Genomic DNA, 17,664 nt, shown 5'->3' with positions numbered 1-17,664 from the left:
AACAGAAGATAGGAGCTCATGAAGGTACACTACTCATTGTCAAAAGAAATCTGCAAGTAATTTGACTGATGGAATCCCCTTTAGAGGAGCAAAGTGAGCACATCTACTATAACTAGAACTACCCCGGAGACTCCGCCCCTAGAAACGAGGGTCATGACCCTTGCAACAGGTACACAATATGGCTTCTCTTAAAGGCAAAGTATCAATTTCCAGCCTAAATCATGACACCGTGTCCATTACGTGCATCTTCTTAAAGGTTGCTGTGGGTGACAGATGTGTTCATTTTCTGCATACTTTTTTGCCAGTGGTCCTGAATGTTAGGAGTATGGTTTTGGATAGAGTTTAGTCCACAATCGAGAGCGTTTTTGGCTGTTCTGTGGTAACCTCTTCTGCAGTTTTATATTTGGTCAGAGTAGCAACCAGTTTGTGCAGTGTCGCTTTTGCTCTCTTTTTACAACATTCTGGCTCATTCTCTAAAATCATGTCCTGTCTGTGGAGGTTTCACATAAGGGACATAATGTCAACTTTTTTTTTTTTTCTTTCTTACTATAGTTATGGTATAGTTAACTAATTATAATTCGCTTTCACACAAGCACTGGCTCTGTCAGGCAACACGTTATTGGCTGCAAGGAAAAGTAGTGGGTTCATGTTACGTTGAAAATGTGAAACTCTGCTGGAAATTCATTATACAGGCGTCTAATTTGACATTTGTCACGTATTCTAACATCCTCTGGCAAGGAGATACGCAATTTCAGTGAAGTTTGGCATCCCTTCTGACAAAAAATTGTGTAACCTCCATTTGTTTAATGCTGATTCTAATTTTGACTGATCCAAATTCTAGATCTTTCTAATTCTAGTTCACTAGTCAGACTGGGACTTGGGTATCTATGGAGCTTTCAATTAGAGATGTCTAAAATTATTTTTGACTAAACAGTTACAGGTATCTTTTAAATGTGTTGGAAGTCTGTAGTACTAGGGTGTTGTACCATGTTAGCCATTATGGATGTAGTAAGAAGTCAAACAAAATGACACCTTTTATTGGCAAACTAAAAAGATTACAATATGCTTTCAAGGCAACTCAATCTTTTTAGTTAGCCAATAAAAGGTGTACTTTTGCTTGACTTCTCATTAAATGTATTGAAGTAAAGCTATGTTAAAAGTAGCTAACTTCTTAAAATATAAATGTAATTAAACTATCCACACAAGTAAAACAGTGTGTTTACATGTGCTTTAATAGCCCATTTATTCATAGAAACTTATTTTCCAAAATGCCATTTAAATCGTTATTCTGATTAGAGAAGTCAGCTTATTGGTTGCTGAGAAGCCAGGTTAACAGGCATAGATTTCTCCCTGACCTGGTTACAGTTGAGGATTTTGTTGTTGTTGCATGTCTGTCGCATACTGTTCATTCACCTGCACGTGTTAACTTTGCACATGCTTTCAGCAGCCACAGGTGGAAGCTTCCACACAGATCAATTTCCTGAGGCTAATGCTCAGGCAGTCACATTATACCTTTCTCTTGATTGAAGTAATTTGTCTCAATATTTCACAAATTGCTAAATTTATGTGGATGAGCCGAATGTACAGTGCCAAGCTCAGCAGCACAATCTCAGGAGCAATGTTGCGGGTAACATGTTAAAAGTAACATGCGTTAAGTAGTTTGAGTACTTTTTAAAGTAACAATTAGCCTAATACAACAATTATTGAATGACGTACATTTGAAGTACTTTTTAATTATCCTCCCAGCAGTGCTGCAAGGAACACATGTACTGGTGTGCCATTCCTTTGTAGGGATGAATCACAGAGCCAAGCAGAAAGGAGTGTGCTATGTGCTGTCCAGTAATAGAAAAATATTAATCAAGCACCAGTTGAGTTTTTATTCAGCCATTTCCTATAGATACAGTGGTGTGAAAAACTATTTGCCCCCTTCCTGATTTCTTATTCTTTTGCATGTTTGTCACACAAAATGTTTCTGATCATCAAACACATTTAACCATTAGTCAAATATAACACAAGTAAACACAAAATGCAGTTTTTAAATGATGGTTTTTATTATTTAGGGAGAAAAAAAAATCCAAACGTACATGGCCCTGTGTGCCCTCTTGTTCAAAAATAACCTAACTGTGGTGTATCACACCTGAGTTCAATTTCCGTAGCCACCCCCAGACCTGATTACTGCCACACCTGTTTCAATCAAGAAATCACTTAAATAGGAGCTGCCTGACACAGAGAAGTAGACCAAAAGCACCTCAAAAGCTAGACAGCATGCCAAGATCCAAAGAAATTCAGGAACAAATGAGAACAGAAGTAATTGAGATCTATCAGCCTGGTAAAGGTTATAAAGCCATTTCTAAAGCTTTGGGACTCCAGTGAACCACAGTGAGAGTCATTATCCACAAATGGCAAAACATGGAACAGTGGTGAACCTTCCCAGGAGTGGCCGGCCGACCAAAATTACCCCAAGAGCGCAGAGACGACTCCTCCGAGAGGTCACAAAAGACCCCAGGACAACGTCTAAAGAACTGCAGGCCTCACTTGCCTCAATTAAGGTCAGTGTTCACGACTCCACCATAAGAAAGAGACTGGGCAAAACGGCCTGCATGGCAGATTTCCAAGACGCAAACCACTGTTAAGCAAAAAGAACATTAGGGCTCATCTCAATTTTGCTAAGAAACCTCTCAATGATTGCCAAGACTTTTGGGAAAATACCTTGTGGACTGATGAGACAAAAGTTGAACTTTTTGGAAGGCAAATGTCCCGTTACATCTGGCGTAAAAGGAACACAGCATTTCAGAAAAGAACATCATACCAACAGTAAAATATGGTGGTGGTAGTGTGATGGTCTGGGGTTGTTTTGCTGCTTCAGGACCTGGAAGGCTTGCTGTGATAGATGGAACCATGAATTCTACTGTCTACCAAAAAATCCTGAAGGAGAATGTCCGGCCATCTGTTCGTCAACTCAAGCTGAAGCGATCTTGGGTGCTGCAACAGGACAATGACCCAAAACACACCAGCAAATCCACCTCTGAATGGCTGAAGAAAAACAAAATGAAGACTTTGGAGTGGCCTAGTCAAAGTCCTGACCTGAATCCAATTGAGATGCTATGGCATGACCTTAAAAGGCGGTTCATGCTAGAAAACCCTCAAATAAAGCTGAATTACAACAATTCTGCAAAGATGAGTGGGCCAAAATTCCTCCAGAGCGCTGTAAAAGACTCATTGCAAGTTATCGCAAACACTTGATTGCAGTTATTGCTGCTAAGGGTGGCCCAACCAGTTATTAGGTTCAGGGGGCAATTACTTTTTCACACAGGGCCATGTAGGTTTGGATTTTTTTTCTCCCTAAATAATAAAAACCATCATTTAAAAACTGCATTTTGTGTTTACTTGTTTTATATTTGACTAATGGTTAAATGTGTTTGATGATCAGAAACATTTTGTGTGACAAACATGCAAAAGAATAAGAAATCAGGAAGGGGGCAAATAGTTTTTCACACCACTGTATGTTTAAACAGTGTGATCAGGTGACACAGCGGCCAGTGAATCATCAGTTGCTCAGTTAGAGGATGTGAAAAGGGGAACAATGTTATTTACTTCACTTCACATGAAGGACTAATTGTAATTCTAAAACACAAGGAAACTGTCACAGGCTTCATGCTTGTTTTTGGATGCATGGTGGCCAATGATTACATTTAATGACATTAAGAGTGTTTTGCCAATGGAGAACTCCAGAAGCTTGTAGATTTAGTCAGAGGTGTGAAACAAACCAGGTTTCTATCTTAACCAGGTTATTCACCTTTTTCTGGATGTTAATGCACTCAATAAGGAAAAAATCCCATGGCTTGCAGAAAGCTGGTTTATAGGCTCATAATTTTCATGTGCATGAAGTCCAGTGATGTTCTTTTGTGCATGAGCTAATCAACATGCAATACATCACCATGATTAGCAAGTATAAACTCTGTACCTCAAAACTCCTGCCTTCCTTACCTGAAATATCTCAGTGTTGTAAACTGTATTATATCTACCATAACTCTGAATGTTCTTCTCCAATTAGTCATAATTACATTGTGATCCATACTTTAGATATCTAAGAAGTTAGAAAATGTATGCACGGCTTAACATTCAGATGCATTCAAGGGCTGTGCCGGCACTGTCACCTGTAATGGTCAGAGTTCAGTAGTTCAGTCCATTTTAAGTTTGAGGGGGGCAAAGGCGATCCTACCAGGACTTGGCAAAAGCTGAAAAAAGACCTGTAAAGGATTCTAATCTATCATGAAGACCATTGTCACTCACACTCACACACTTCATCTTTACACAAAGTGACAATTTGCATATGTAATTCAATATAACCTAAATAATCTTTTGTAGAAAGCAACAGAAATGAAAGGCAAACTTTATTACAGGGATTGGCCATTATGGATATTAGATGAATGTGGCACTCCAATGGTAAATTTATAGGATGACTAGATTTTCAAAGTGCCAAACTGAGACAATGGTGTTGCATGTACCATATGCCCATGGATAAAGGGCCCACCCTCATTTGTTTAATGCCAGCTTTATCCCATTGTCCGAGAGGGATCAGGGGCTGGGGGGGAAAAGCAATTTCATAAATAAACACACACAAATCCTCACAGTGCTTGAAATGGAAACAAATATGTGCCAGTAGTCTCTGTTTTTATGTGCTTCTTGATCCTCCTTATGATGCTGTTCAAATTTAATGCAAGGTCTTAATCAAGTAGGGGTCCTCTTAGAGTTTTGAGTGGATGTTCCCTCTTCTAAATTTATTATGACATTGTTTCAGTGAAGCAGTGTTTGTGGCACTGTAAAACTTTATTAGATGGGAAGCCTGTTAAAACTGGTACATTTTGTTTTTTTTTTTCTTCAGCTATTTATTGGACTGCATAGCCTAAAATGGGGACTGTCCCTGTCACCACAACATTTCTTCACCCTAGTAAATTATATTGTCAACGAAATGGTGAATCATTATAATCTGCAGATAATGAAACTGTGAGGTTCATCTAGTGTCATGGTAATGCTGAGTGAATGTTTATTTACTCTTTGCATAATGGCTTACACACCGCAGGGTACCAAATTTATATCTAGATAACCTTTTGTTTGATAATTGTATAGGAAGATCATCTAACTTACCTGTTAAGACTTACAGCATCAAGTGGCATGAGATTTTGATACACGGTCCCCCACCTGGGAAGACTTCGTAAAGCAGAAACAGTTTGCTGATGCAGAGGTTTTCATGCGTGTGCAGCTGGACTGTTAAACCCCCAACCCCCCGCCCAAAAGTGTTTGGTGGAGCAGCTTGTGACAGTGACTTTCTATTTATTTACACAGTCTGCTGGTGTTTCATTAACTTGTATTGAGGATTGATTTGCTCTCAGCAGCAGATACCGGAGATGAAAAAGAGGAACACATACAAAGTATACAAATTGGTGCAACCACTGTCGCGGTAAAATGGAACCAGTAAAGTAATTTGCACAGAATATTCCTCTGTTTTAAGATCGACAGAGTTCACAGATTTGCCATTTTTAAATTTCAACACCTTGTAGAGCATGGTCTGTTCGAGTTATCTCATCGAAAAATGTAGTGTCCCCACAAATTTCTTTGAAGAATAAGTTTGCTATATTTCATCAAAATCTGAGTTGTTTCAAGTAGACATACAGATGGACATATGTAACTATCATAGTAGGTGCTTCTCACATTATATTTAAATGCACCTAATGATTTTGTGAATAGCCAGAATCTGAATTTGAAATACCAACTGTATATTTTGACTAATAAAAATGGGAATCTCCAATATCTAGTCAGAATGCCAAATAGATTGTAGATCTCTGTTATGTACAACTGACACTTTTTTCATTGGCCAAGTACTGAGCTTTTAATTTGAGACATATACAGTTTAATAATTATATTTTGACAACTCAAAGTTTATGGTGAACCATTTCAATATTTGCCTTATGCTAATTTTCATTTTACAATATGATACAATTTATTTTTTGTATAGCCCAAAATCGCACAAGACATTCTGCAATGGGCTTTAACAGGCGCTGCCTCTTGACAGCCCCCCAGCCTTGACTCTCTAAGAAGACAAGAAAAAACTCCCAAAAAACCCTTGTAGGGAAAAAATGGAAGAAACCTTGGGAAAGGCAGTTCAAAGAGAGGCCCCTTTTCCAGGTAGGTTGGGCGTGCAGTGGGTGTCAAAAAGAAGGGGGTCAATACAATACAGTACGATATATAGAACAGAACAAATCCTCAATACAGTATAAAAATTTTAGAGGTACAGAGTAGAATTTAGCAGTAGATACCACATAATATGATTTGGATTTGTTTAGAGTCCTGGAGACCTCATCCATCAAGCTGCCTCCCCCTTTTGGCCATTCCACAGGTGAAATAGTGCTAATCCGATGAAAGGACCCCTCTTTCCCACATTTCCTGCAGTCCTCCATTAGGGTTGACTTTATCTTAGGCAGGCAAAACAACTTGGCAGGTGGGCCGTGGCACCAAGTGCCACATTTGAGCACCAAGAAGAGAAACAGAATAGGTGAGGGTTAGTTTCCCATTATAACTATCATGTTACTTATGTTTTAGTGCTAATGACTACCAACAGAGATGCAGTCTGTACAGTTAATCAGCAGCTCTAGTCAGGATATGCTAAACTGAAGTAGTAAGTCTTCAGCTGGGATTTAAAAGCTGAGACCGAAGGGAGATTATTTTTTTTATTGCTATCTATTATTGTAGAATAGTATTCTGAGCAAGCTTTAAAGAGAGCTTTTTTTAATTATTTTTTTAACACTCTCTGTCCATGCAATTTGAAAGACATTTAGCTTTGTTGTTCTCCATCTACGCTCCAGTTTTCGACACTCTAATTTAAGAGCTTGAGTGTTTTCATTAAACCAGGGAGAGTTTCTATGTGCTTTGATCACTTTTGTTTTAAGGGGAGCCACTGTGTCCAGAGCATCTCTCAAGGTCACATTATAATGTGATGTTAGCTGATCTAAATTGTTTTCCACGTTTACATTTGATGTTAACTGATCTAAATGGTTTTCCACAATTACACTCGACTTACTCAAGGTATCTATACATTTTGAAGCAGAATTACAATCTAGATGTCGCACTGTCTTTGTTTTAATCTGTGAGTGCATTGGCAAGGGCAGGACTAAATCAAATGTAATTAAGAAGTGATCGGAAATAACTTCATTTAATGGAGTAATATTTAAATTTTGAATTTCAACTTTGTAAGTTATAATTAAATCTAATGTGTGGTTATGATTATGAGTTGGACCTTTGACAATCTGACAAAATCCTACTGAATTTAACAAATAAGTAAAACATTTGCTAAAAGTGTCAGTTTGCACATCAATGTGTACATTAAAATCCCCCATTACGTGATCATAATCAGGTAAAAGGTTGCTAAATTCAGTCATGAACAATGAATTTGGCCCTGGTGGTTTGTAGACTAGCACTATAATTGTGTTGGAATCTGTTTTAATATTTAAAATGAATGCCTCAAAGGATGTAAAGTTGCCTAAATTTTTAGGAGTGATTTGCATTTTGTTACAATGAATTATTCCAAGGCCTCCTCCTCGACCAGAATCTCTAGACTTATGAAGGAACAGTATCCATCTGGTGACGCCTCAGCTAGGGAACAGTGTCACATTTACTAAGCCAGGTTTCAGTGAGAAGGCACAGATCAGATTTTGTACTTAATATAATCATTTACCAAAACAGCTTTAGTGCCAAGAGAGCGAATGTTCAATAAACAGCATTTAAAACTGCATGGTTCTTTCTGAACTGCTGATATATTTTTTGTTTTAATTTGAAGTAAATTTCTATTACAGATGCCCCTGGTGGAGGTTTCTGGTTTTATCCCTTGGTCTAATTATACACCTTATTTTTTGTTTATCAATTAATTTAAGGTTTGTATGAAGACTAAATTTACTGGATGCCCCAACAGGGATTATGGGTAACAGCTTCAGGAAAATAACAGGTGGGATAAACAACAGCCTGTGATTTAAGATCACATGACTGCAGCCTGGATGTTGCTCTAATCAGTCAACCAGGCAGTTTTACTGCCATATTTTGGGATAATATGTAAGATCCCCTCCAGTTAGGATGAAGACCATCTCTTCTGAAAAATCCAGGCCTTTCCCAAAAATCATCCCAATTGTTCACAAATGCTATGCTTTTATTTGCACACCAGGTTTCTAGCCAGCAGTGAAGGGAATGCAATCTGCTATAAATCACATCCCCTCTATATAATCTTGGTAAGGGGCCAGATACAACTAAATTGCGACATTTTCTTTTAGCTTGGGTGCATAGAGAGATGACATTCCTCTTTAATACCTCAGATTTCTGTAAATAAATATCATTAGTGCCGACATGCAGCAATAAGGTAGATACTTCATCGTGCACACGGTCCAATGCGCCTATGTCAGAAATCTTGGCCCCTGCGAGGCATTTAACATTAATTGTTGGTTTAACATTGTTTGGAATTCTAACATTATGGAATCGGCAATTATGAGCACTTTCTTATTCTCACAGGTGCGCTTCGGAGTGCTGAGAATCTGTTCTAAGCCTGAATTGGTGACCTGGGTGCCGGGGGCTCAATTTTGGCTTCTTAGACCCCCGTTTTACTGATACCCACTCGCCCTGTGGCTGAATTGGTGCTGCTGACTTCGGCCGCACACTGACTACAGTGGGACCTGGAGAGACTGAAGATGAATCAGAAGTAGCCGAATTTTCTAAACAAACCGAGTCGATCCATTTTTCGGTTTGCCTAATTGCTATCGGGTTCTTAACGCGGTCCTCCAATTCGTGTATTTTCCCAACCAACTCTATATTAAACACTTTTGGCAGGTGAAGCTGTCTACACTGTTGGCCAGAAAACCTGAACTGTACATGCTGCAGGGCACGCAACATATAAACGTGCCCTCAACGGGCAGAGAGCAGATAGAGCTTACATTTAGTGTTAATATCATCTTCTCCGCTTTTGTAGTAACTGCGGCGCTTTCCGTGTTCAGCTGAATCACTAAGAGACCGCCGGCTTTAAGGTTCCACCACCCTCTGAGCGATCGACTTTGATTTCTCACTGCCGGTTATTTCTCCAGGTCAGCTACCGACTTTACTTCAGTTGAACTTACTCGGGTGTTTGTGAAGGGCTACATGCCTGTGAGAGACGCTGCTGCTCTGTGCTTCCGCTTGCTGCTACTCTGAAGAGGTGTGGCCTGAAAGAAAGTGAGGTCAGTGAGTCTCTAGAAAGATCCAATACCAATTTTAGTCACTATATTTACAGCCAGACTTTCTCAACTCAAAATTCTAATTGGAGATATATATATATAATTAAAGTGGAAAGTGTTGGATTTTCCTGTTGACTTTTCTGAAGCTTTCAGTCAAAGTTACCCGACATTATGCTTTGGGTTGTCCAAATTAGAACTGCATATATCTTTGATGTGTTTGAATAATTTTGTATCATAAGTGTAATTTTAGGCACCTAAAATTCTATTGTAACAGTTTTAACTAATACAAAACAGTCCATCAGCAGGCATATTCACTTAAACACCCACACTTAAACTCAAAAAGGTCCAGTACAAATTAACTCTTTGGGGATGTGGGAGGAAACCCTCCCCCCCCATACCCCCCGCCCCCAACACACACACACACACACTCACTCACACATACATACATACAAAATGCAGATTCCATGCAGATGCCTACCGGGCACAGGATTTGAACTGACTCTTAACTCTTAAATACATTTACATTTTTGAACTCCGTGTGCTATATGATTAAAAATATAATCTGAAAATTCAAATGCAACATAGACATCATTTTGCAATTTGAAAAGATATACGTAAAGACAGGATAGTTTTAAGTTGAAATTCTAAATGCCTTCAGTCAGCACTGCACTCTCAAAATGATTCTGCAGGCAGACTGAGAGATTCATTTGGAAACGAGACATCTGAAAAATAGCACCATAAAATGTTACATTGCATCAGTTTAATGGCATCCATGGAGTCCTTTGGGGTCTCATCAAGATGGGGATGGAAAACACTTCTTAACAGCAAAACGGAAACAATTTAATATACACATGATACTAGAATTTTTGTATTCAACACCAATACTAGTGAAAATGACACTTGATACCTTCTGATCCCACGACAAAAACAGAAATATCATTCAATGGCTTTTTATTAAAATATCTCCATTTATTGATGTGAACAATTTTGTGCCTTTTTCTGCAATGTACAATAATATATATATATAAATACTAACATTGATAGTTGGGTAACTACTTGATGGATACAGCAAGTTTGTTAAAGCTGTAGTCAATTAAGTAAACTAGTATTGGCATCCATAAATATCAATTGAATTTGAATGTGTGTCGGAGGTGGGAAGCCCCAGAGTGTAACAGTTCAGAATTTGAACATTACTTGGCCTGTCGTTACCTGTACTTGTTAAAATTCTGACTGTTAGCATTACATGTTCAAATGTACCATTCACATATGAGATGTGTACTTTCACTTATGGTTATACTAATGAATAGTAGTTTGCTTTTAAAGACCAAACAAATGACATGCATTCAGTATTTGCAGATTCACATTTAACAATGAAGTATGCTCTCCCAACTGCGTGTTGTCGTGATTTATGTGTCTTTGTGCTTCAGCTTCAGAATGGCACGATTTTGTCCCATAGACAGCTCTGTGGTCTTCATGTTGGTCTATGCTTCTTAACTACAGATGCAGTCTTCACAAGTGAAAGCCAAAGTTTAAACTGAGAGAAGATATCCAGGGCGACTTCAGGATTAAACAGGCAATCTTATATGACACACCTGGGTAACAAGAAACACCTGTCACTTGTCATGTTTCAATACTTTTGCTCACTTGAAAAGCTGTGCTCTGTTCTGTGTTGTTTAACATATCCAGATATAAATACCAGGGAATAAAAGCTGAAACTCTCTGATCTCTCTTCTCATATTCATCTTTTGATTTCGCACACAAATGTCCTCGGTGCACAGCAAAAACAAATTCCTTGGCCTTGCTGTTCCTAAACTTTTGGAGGGGACTGTATATTATGATATTTTGACTGAGCAGGAAAATAGTTCTAAATAATCAAAAAAGGTGTTAAATGATTAAATGGCTTGGCATATGTGTGTACCTGTTAGGCTCGAAGGAGAAGACAGAAATAGTTCAAAGTGCAAACAAGCATCCATAGAAGAGTAAAGTGTTACAAGCAAACCTTTAGGAACCAATAGAGAACTAAAATCTGAGGATGAAATGAGTGACTCACATTTTTGCGCCATCTGCTGTTGTGTGTGTTTTTTTTTTTTTCCTCTCTTGTTCTCTTTTCTTCGCTCTTCACAACATTGAAACATTTATATCTGCTGGGTGTAATTGCAGATGAAAAATCTGTCTGAATCAAGGCTGGCTATATTGCTGTCACCATAGCAGGGGCTTCCTTAAACACAAAGCTGTATGCATAGTTTGTTAAATTGGGAGCATCCATAGTGCTGGAACAGTTAAGAGCTTACAAATAAACCTGCATTCACAGCAAGAAAGGAGAAAACACTACTGCCTACAACAGCTGAGGTGTTAAAAGCAGCAGTGAAAAATGAATGTTGAGAGCCATGTATATCCACCTCTGTTACATATACTTTTGTTGCTGTGCACTTTTGTCCTGCTGGATTTTGCTTTGCCACTTAAGGCCATTTTGCATTACATGACCTTTTTTCAGTCACAAACTTCATTTAAATTCAGTAATGTTAGAAAGTCGGTGGCAGTGAAGGCAACGCTCCTACAGTGACTACCAATCTGTAGTCTTACATCCCCAGTGACTCGGTCCCACCAGTCTGCAACTCGCCCCAACCTGTTTGATTTTGTCTTAACCCATAGGGGTGGGCTTTGTGTGCATGAAATAACAACCATTGAGCACTCACCCATCAGTACAGTACATTAAATGCAACTACAAGGAATAAGGAGCAGCAGTGTTTTGGACCTCACAAATAGAAGAGAGACTTGTCTGTTTTATGTACCATGACAGAAGGAAAGGGAATCTAGGGGAGCCAAGATTGCAGCTGAACCCGTTGTACTTGTAAAGCCTTCACACAAGCACCACCTCTGTCAGGCAGCACATTGTCTGTCAAAGGCTGCAGGTTTGTGAAACTGTGCTGGAAAGTCATTACACATTGGTCTAATTTGACATACCCTTCAATTTCTATTCTCATAATCTGACATCCTTCCACCAGCAACAAGATCGGCAACTGTAGTCGTCAAATATGACATCCCTTCAGACTAGAAGTCATGTAATGTCACATCACCCTTATGCAACCCTTCTTGCAAAAATTCCTTGAAGTGCATATGTTAATAACTGTACTGGGGATTTTAACAGAGCTTTCATCAATATTTGTAGCAATGGAAAAAATTATAGTAGGCCACTGCAGTACGAATACTGCTAAAATTATTAGCCTGACAGAAAACCTGGCAGCCTATCGTAGCTTATAGGGCTACTGTCCATTTTAAGCCCTGCTTTAGCTTTATTTTTTTATTTTTTTTTTAAAAAGTGTCCTTGTTGACTGTTGGAGGCTGTATGGTCAAATCTCAGTCCATTTCCTAACAATGCTTTGGCTAGTTCTCTTGCTAGACCTACAATGTCTCCAACTTCCACATTATTGTTGAGGATCATAATAGTCTGTTTTCTGTTACGCTGCCTTTAGGAAATGTGGGGTCCACCTCTTGGCTTAGAGACACTTGCTGATTATGATGGTGTTCACTTACTTCAGCATTGTCTTTTATTACAGCTCCATCCACAGTTATGTCTACTTTAGCCCTGGTATTGCTTTTGTTTTGCTGATTTTCTGTCAGATTTTCATTCATCTCTGCGAAGCCCTAGTTGACCATTGGCCAGTGCATATCATATATAACATTTTTTTTCTCCTGCCCTACCAGACTGTGAAAAGACCACGAACAGTCCAGATCCCTTTGTCAACTTCCAGCCAAAATTCTGTACACACAACCTCCCGAGCCTCGGCGAGATCAGAGAATGATTCCTGGCACCACAGATCCCCCATGGATGATGATGACAGTCCACCCACACATAGACACTACAGGGAGCAGCAGCAGCAGCAGAATTACAGATCCAACAACTACCCCTCGGAGACGGGTTCTGGCAGCGAGGGAAGTTATGTTTACCCCAGAAGGGATGGTAACTCCTTTAACGGGCCACAACATCGAAGTCGTACTCCCAGCAGTGACAGCAGGAGGAGCCGAGAGACGGATTCTGTGGATGGGCGAAGGTTCAGCTCCAACCAGAATCAAAATGATGCAGCGCTTGCCCTCATGTCTGAGTACAAGAGACTACCCAGCCACGGAGAACCATATAAACCAGCGCGTGTCGTCCTGGTGAAAAAACAACTGTCTGATGGTAAGAGTCTAGTGATGTCCTAGGAGTTCTGGCCATATGTCCTCCATCCTAATGTCACCACCTTTGGTCTCTTCTATTAGAATATGGCCTGAAGTTGGGTAGCCAGATCTTCATCAAACACATGACCCCTACTGGCCTGGCCAGTCAGGAGGGTTCTCTTCAGGAAGGGGACCTGGTACTCAAGGTGGGTACTGTGACTTTGGTCATTTTGCTGGCAGGTTAAGGAAAGTAGGACCTTTATTGAGTTCTTGGGGACGTCCATAAATGCTACTAAAGAATTGAGGAGGTTTATGGAAACCTTAAGGCCAGACTAATCAGAACAATGGGTGGAGGTGCATTTGAAGTTTTTAAAAGTCACTGTTTAGGGTCCATCCTGGTGAACTCTTGTAGTTTTCATAGCTCTGGCTTGTGATGCCTTATCAGGTGCCTTGTGTTGCCAGGCTAACATTGCTTGATTGCATTACCTGTCTGCCAGGCTTGTCTTGCTTCAATGGCTCTGTCTCTCCTGATCATATCAAAGGATGCCGGCTGAACTGGACTCTTGAGGTTCTACCATGAATGTCCACCTTGCCAGACCCCTGAAGCTTTAGTGGGATACATTTGTGGTCAGACTATCTTGGTTACACTGACATACTGGTCCTGCTGGGCTATTAATGCTTTATTGATATGTTCATTTCCCCCAAGTTCTGTGACTTTGTACTTTATTTGTCCCCCGGAGCAAATTTTAAGCTCAACAAATATTTTATTGTAGCAAATGACAAATCCCCTGTCAAATGCACATCAGAATAACTAAAAACAAAACAAAAAAAAAACACTTTGGGCTAAAGATGAAAAGAGCAGTCACAGTTAGGCATTATAAAGTCATATTGTTGGTATGAAGGAGCCCACACAGCGTTTCTTGACACACTTTTGCTGTATAATTTGTTACTTGAAAGTTCTCGGTGCTGTCTTTTGTTATAGTGAACATTGTTCCTAATTCCTATCACTTTTGTCTTTATTCTCTCCCTGCTTCTTTTAATTAGCTTGTTCATTCAGTGAGCCTTTCTTGAAATGATGTCATTGGCCCAGCACAGTATAGAAAATTGCACTGTCCATCACTGAGGTGTAGAACATGTAAAGGATGTGACTTCCCACATTAAAGGAGCAGAGACTCCTAAGAAAAAGTCTGCTCTGCCCTTTCTTATATAGTTCCTCAGTGTTGTGTGACCAGTCCAGCCTGTCATTAATATGCACCACCTCCTCATCCACTCCCTGTATAGTCACTGGGTGTAGAGGCTCTTTGGTGTGGTGAAAGACAATAACCAGCCTAGGTTTTGCTGATGATAAGTTGTAGACAATTCTCTGTACACCAGGAAACACATTTCTCCACCTGACTCCTATACTCTCTCTCTCCCAACCACACCTTATCAACACACCATTAATGTAGAATCTCCTGAGAATTTCTGCAAGTGACATGACCTTCTGTTATACTTATATATGTGGTGTATAGGGTGAAGATTAAAATAGACAGGCCTGTTCCTTGTGGTGCTCCAGTGGTGTTCTCATCTGTGTTAGAAGCTTTCCTTTGAATCTCATAAACTGTGGCCTTCCTGACAGTCCATTATCAGGACTCCATAGGCACATCCACCAGCATATCTCTGAGTTTATACCATTAATGGGATAACAGGATGATGTTGAAGGCACTGGAGAAATAAAAAAAAAAAACAACATAATCCTCACAGTGCTGCCAGCTTTGTCCACGTAGATTTAAGTCTTGTGTAGCAGACAGATAATAGACACACTGCAGCTTCTCTATCAGACAAAGAATGGAGCAGAAAATACTAAGTGATCTTTCACAAAACTTGAAGCATGCCAGCCTATCTTGGTTTCAGTGGCATAGGTTTCCAGTCAGATTTTATTAGGGTGCTTCTGTCCCCGGGGTCATGTCATGGCTACAGCAGGGATGTTTTTCATTAGGCTGTCATGATTTTAAAGGGTGCCAGCCTTTCATAGCTGTACCTCCGTTGAATAAAGGGAGCACTTCCCTTACACGCTTGCCAGCCAATTTTTTTTTTTTTTTTTTGGAAATCAACACTTCCCAGTGGCACAGTTTTTACCCAGCCTTTAGAATTAGCTAAAATTTTACTGATCCATCAATGGTATGCTTTGTTGTTGTGTTGAAAAATGCCTCTCATGACTTAACCTTTAATGTCTGTAGATAAATGGAATTGCGACAGAAAACATGTCCCTGGCAGACACCAAGCGTCTGGTAGAGCGGTCTGAAGGCAAACTTACCATGACAGTGGTGCGTGATGGCGAACAGTTCCTTGTGAATATTCCTGAAGTAGAGGACAGCGAAGGGGAGAGCTCAGACCTTGAAGGTAGGATTTTCATTTATGGTGCACAGAAACTGGCGCCTGTTTTGGCTGTTTATTCTGTGATGAGAAAGGGAAGGATATAGATATATATAATGTCTATAAAAAGAATTCACACGTTGATTTTTTATATTTGTAAATAATTTAGACCACTTTGCAGAGATTTGCTTTCACTTTGATGTTAAAGAGCTTTTTTTTGTTGATCAGTGTCAAAAAGGCCAACTTAAACCCACTGTCATCTAATGTTGTGTAACAATAAAATGTGAAAATTTCCAGAGGGTAAATACTTTTATAGGCACTGTATATAAAACAAATTACACCCAGTTATTACATTTTATGTATATCTATCTAGTACTGGGTTGGACCCCTTTTTTTTTTTTTTTTTTTGAGACCTGGGAACTTTGCAAGCCATTAGAGTAAAATGAAGTCGCCGTCTAGTTTGAAATGATAGGCGCCTTCTTGTATGCAGCCCAAAATCACACAAGGAATGCTTCAGTGCATGCTTCAAACGCACACACACACACTTCGACTCCCTAAGAAGACCAGAAGAAGGAAAATGGAAAAAATCAGAGAGAGAGAGAGACCCCGTTCCTGGTAGGTTGGGCATGCAATGGGTTTCAGAAAATGGAGTAAATGCAATACATAAAACAGAACACAAGTAATAGTCTTCACAGAGCTATGTTACAGTCAGGATTACGTTACAGGATATGTTAATTTATCAACCAAACCGGCACACTACCATGTATCCTCTAAAGATCCATTGAGTGACTCAGTTCAACATGCCAGCTTACTATATGTGGGTTTTTGTGTACCTACAGGAAATTTGCAGGTGGATCATGATGACGTTTCACTGTTTGCTTCCTCATATTGTTTTTTGTGGCATTTACTGTTCAGAATGGGGCTTAATGATAGAGAGGTCCACATGATGGCTGTGTTGCTCTCAGTATGCAAGCTGGCAGATCTTGTTTTAATTACACTCACAAGCCACAAGGTTCAGTTTAGGGGCCTCTACTACTGTAATATTTATCTTCTTCCTTTATGTCAAATAGTTGAATTTTGACTCGACTATCGAATAGAGCGCCCCAAACACCATCCGAACACACCAACACAGTCCCTGGTTCAAATAAATGAGTGTTTATTACAGTATATAAATACCTCCAGAAAAAGCATCAAGCACAATTTACTTCTCCAAACACCTCTTCTCTTTCCACCACACTACCCTCCTCCAGTTGAGTGTTGCTCGTACTCCTCCCAGCTCCGACTCACCAGGACCCAGGAGTACTTCCAGTGCCAGGTCTGTTGCCCATTGCAAGCACTTCTGGGTCACACAAAAGTCCCACATAATAAGGAGTACATCTCCCTACAGCACCCTCTTGCGGTACCCACGGACCTCAGCAGGGCTGTGTTGCCGGACTACAACTCCCAGCATTCCCTGCTGGTTCCCAAATGAGTGCCGAAATGGATGACCCACTGCCATCTACCAACTGGGGGAATAAATACCCCATGAAGACCGTCCTTCCCTGTCCCTTTTTTTTAAATATATCCTGATCAGGGAAGGTGCTATGCACATGTCTAGATGGGATGCCTGTTCATTTGTCTGGGGCTTCCCCAAGTAAGGAACCATCTTCTTCTCTAGCTGAGATGTCTTTCCATCCATGCAGTACGTTCAGAACTGCTGCTCTCTCTGACCTCCTCCATCTGTGTGTTCCTGCCCACCATCTCAGATCATCTGAAATCGGTCCTCAGCTTAGCCTTCCCAGATCTAGGGACTAGGACAATGGATGACAGAGCCCTTCATGCTCCAGCTCCAGTCCTCTTTGTCATAAACTCCGAAATGTCAGACCAATTCTTAAAAACATACTTAGAAATTGTCTGTTTATTA

At 39.9% G+C, this 17,664-nt stretch overlaps 1 protein-coding gene across 2 annotated transcripts in view; it reads left to right on the top strand.

Moving 5' to 3' along the window:
• The window catches only part of tjp3 (tight junction protein 3), a 72,194-nt gene that overhangs the window by 32,478 nt on the left and 22,052 nt on the right, over nucleotides 1-17,664 (top strand). For both annotated transcript variants that reach the window (XM_039766712.1, XM_039766711.1), the window contains exons 5-7: nucleotides 12,954-13,428; nucleotides 13,509-13,612; nucleotides 15,626-15,788. In XM_039766712.1, coding sequence (XP_039622646.1) covers nucleotides 12,954-13,428; nucleotides 13,509-13,612; nucleotides 15,626-15,788 — 742 coding nt within the window. The remainder of the gene's footprint in view (nucleotides 1-12,953; nucleotides 13,429-13,508; nucleotides 13,613-15,625; nucleotides 15,789-17,664) is intronic.

Source organism: Polypterus senegalus, chromosome 10, assembly GCF_016835505.1.
Source record: "Polypterus senegalus isolate Bchr_013 chromosome 10, ASM1683550v1, whole genome shotgun sequence".
Taxonomy (NCBI): domain Eukaryota; kingdom Metazoa; phylum Chordata; class Cladistia; order Polypteriformes; family Polypteridae; genus Polypterus; species Polypterus senegalus.
Note: the sequence above shows the minus strand (reverse complement) of the source record. Positions and strands in the feature narration are given on the sequence as shown.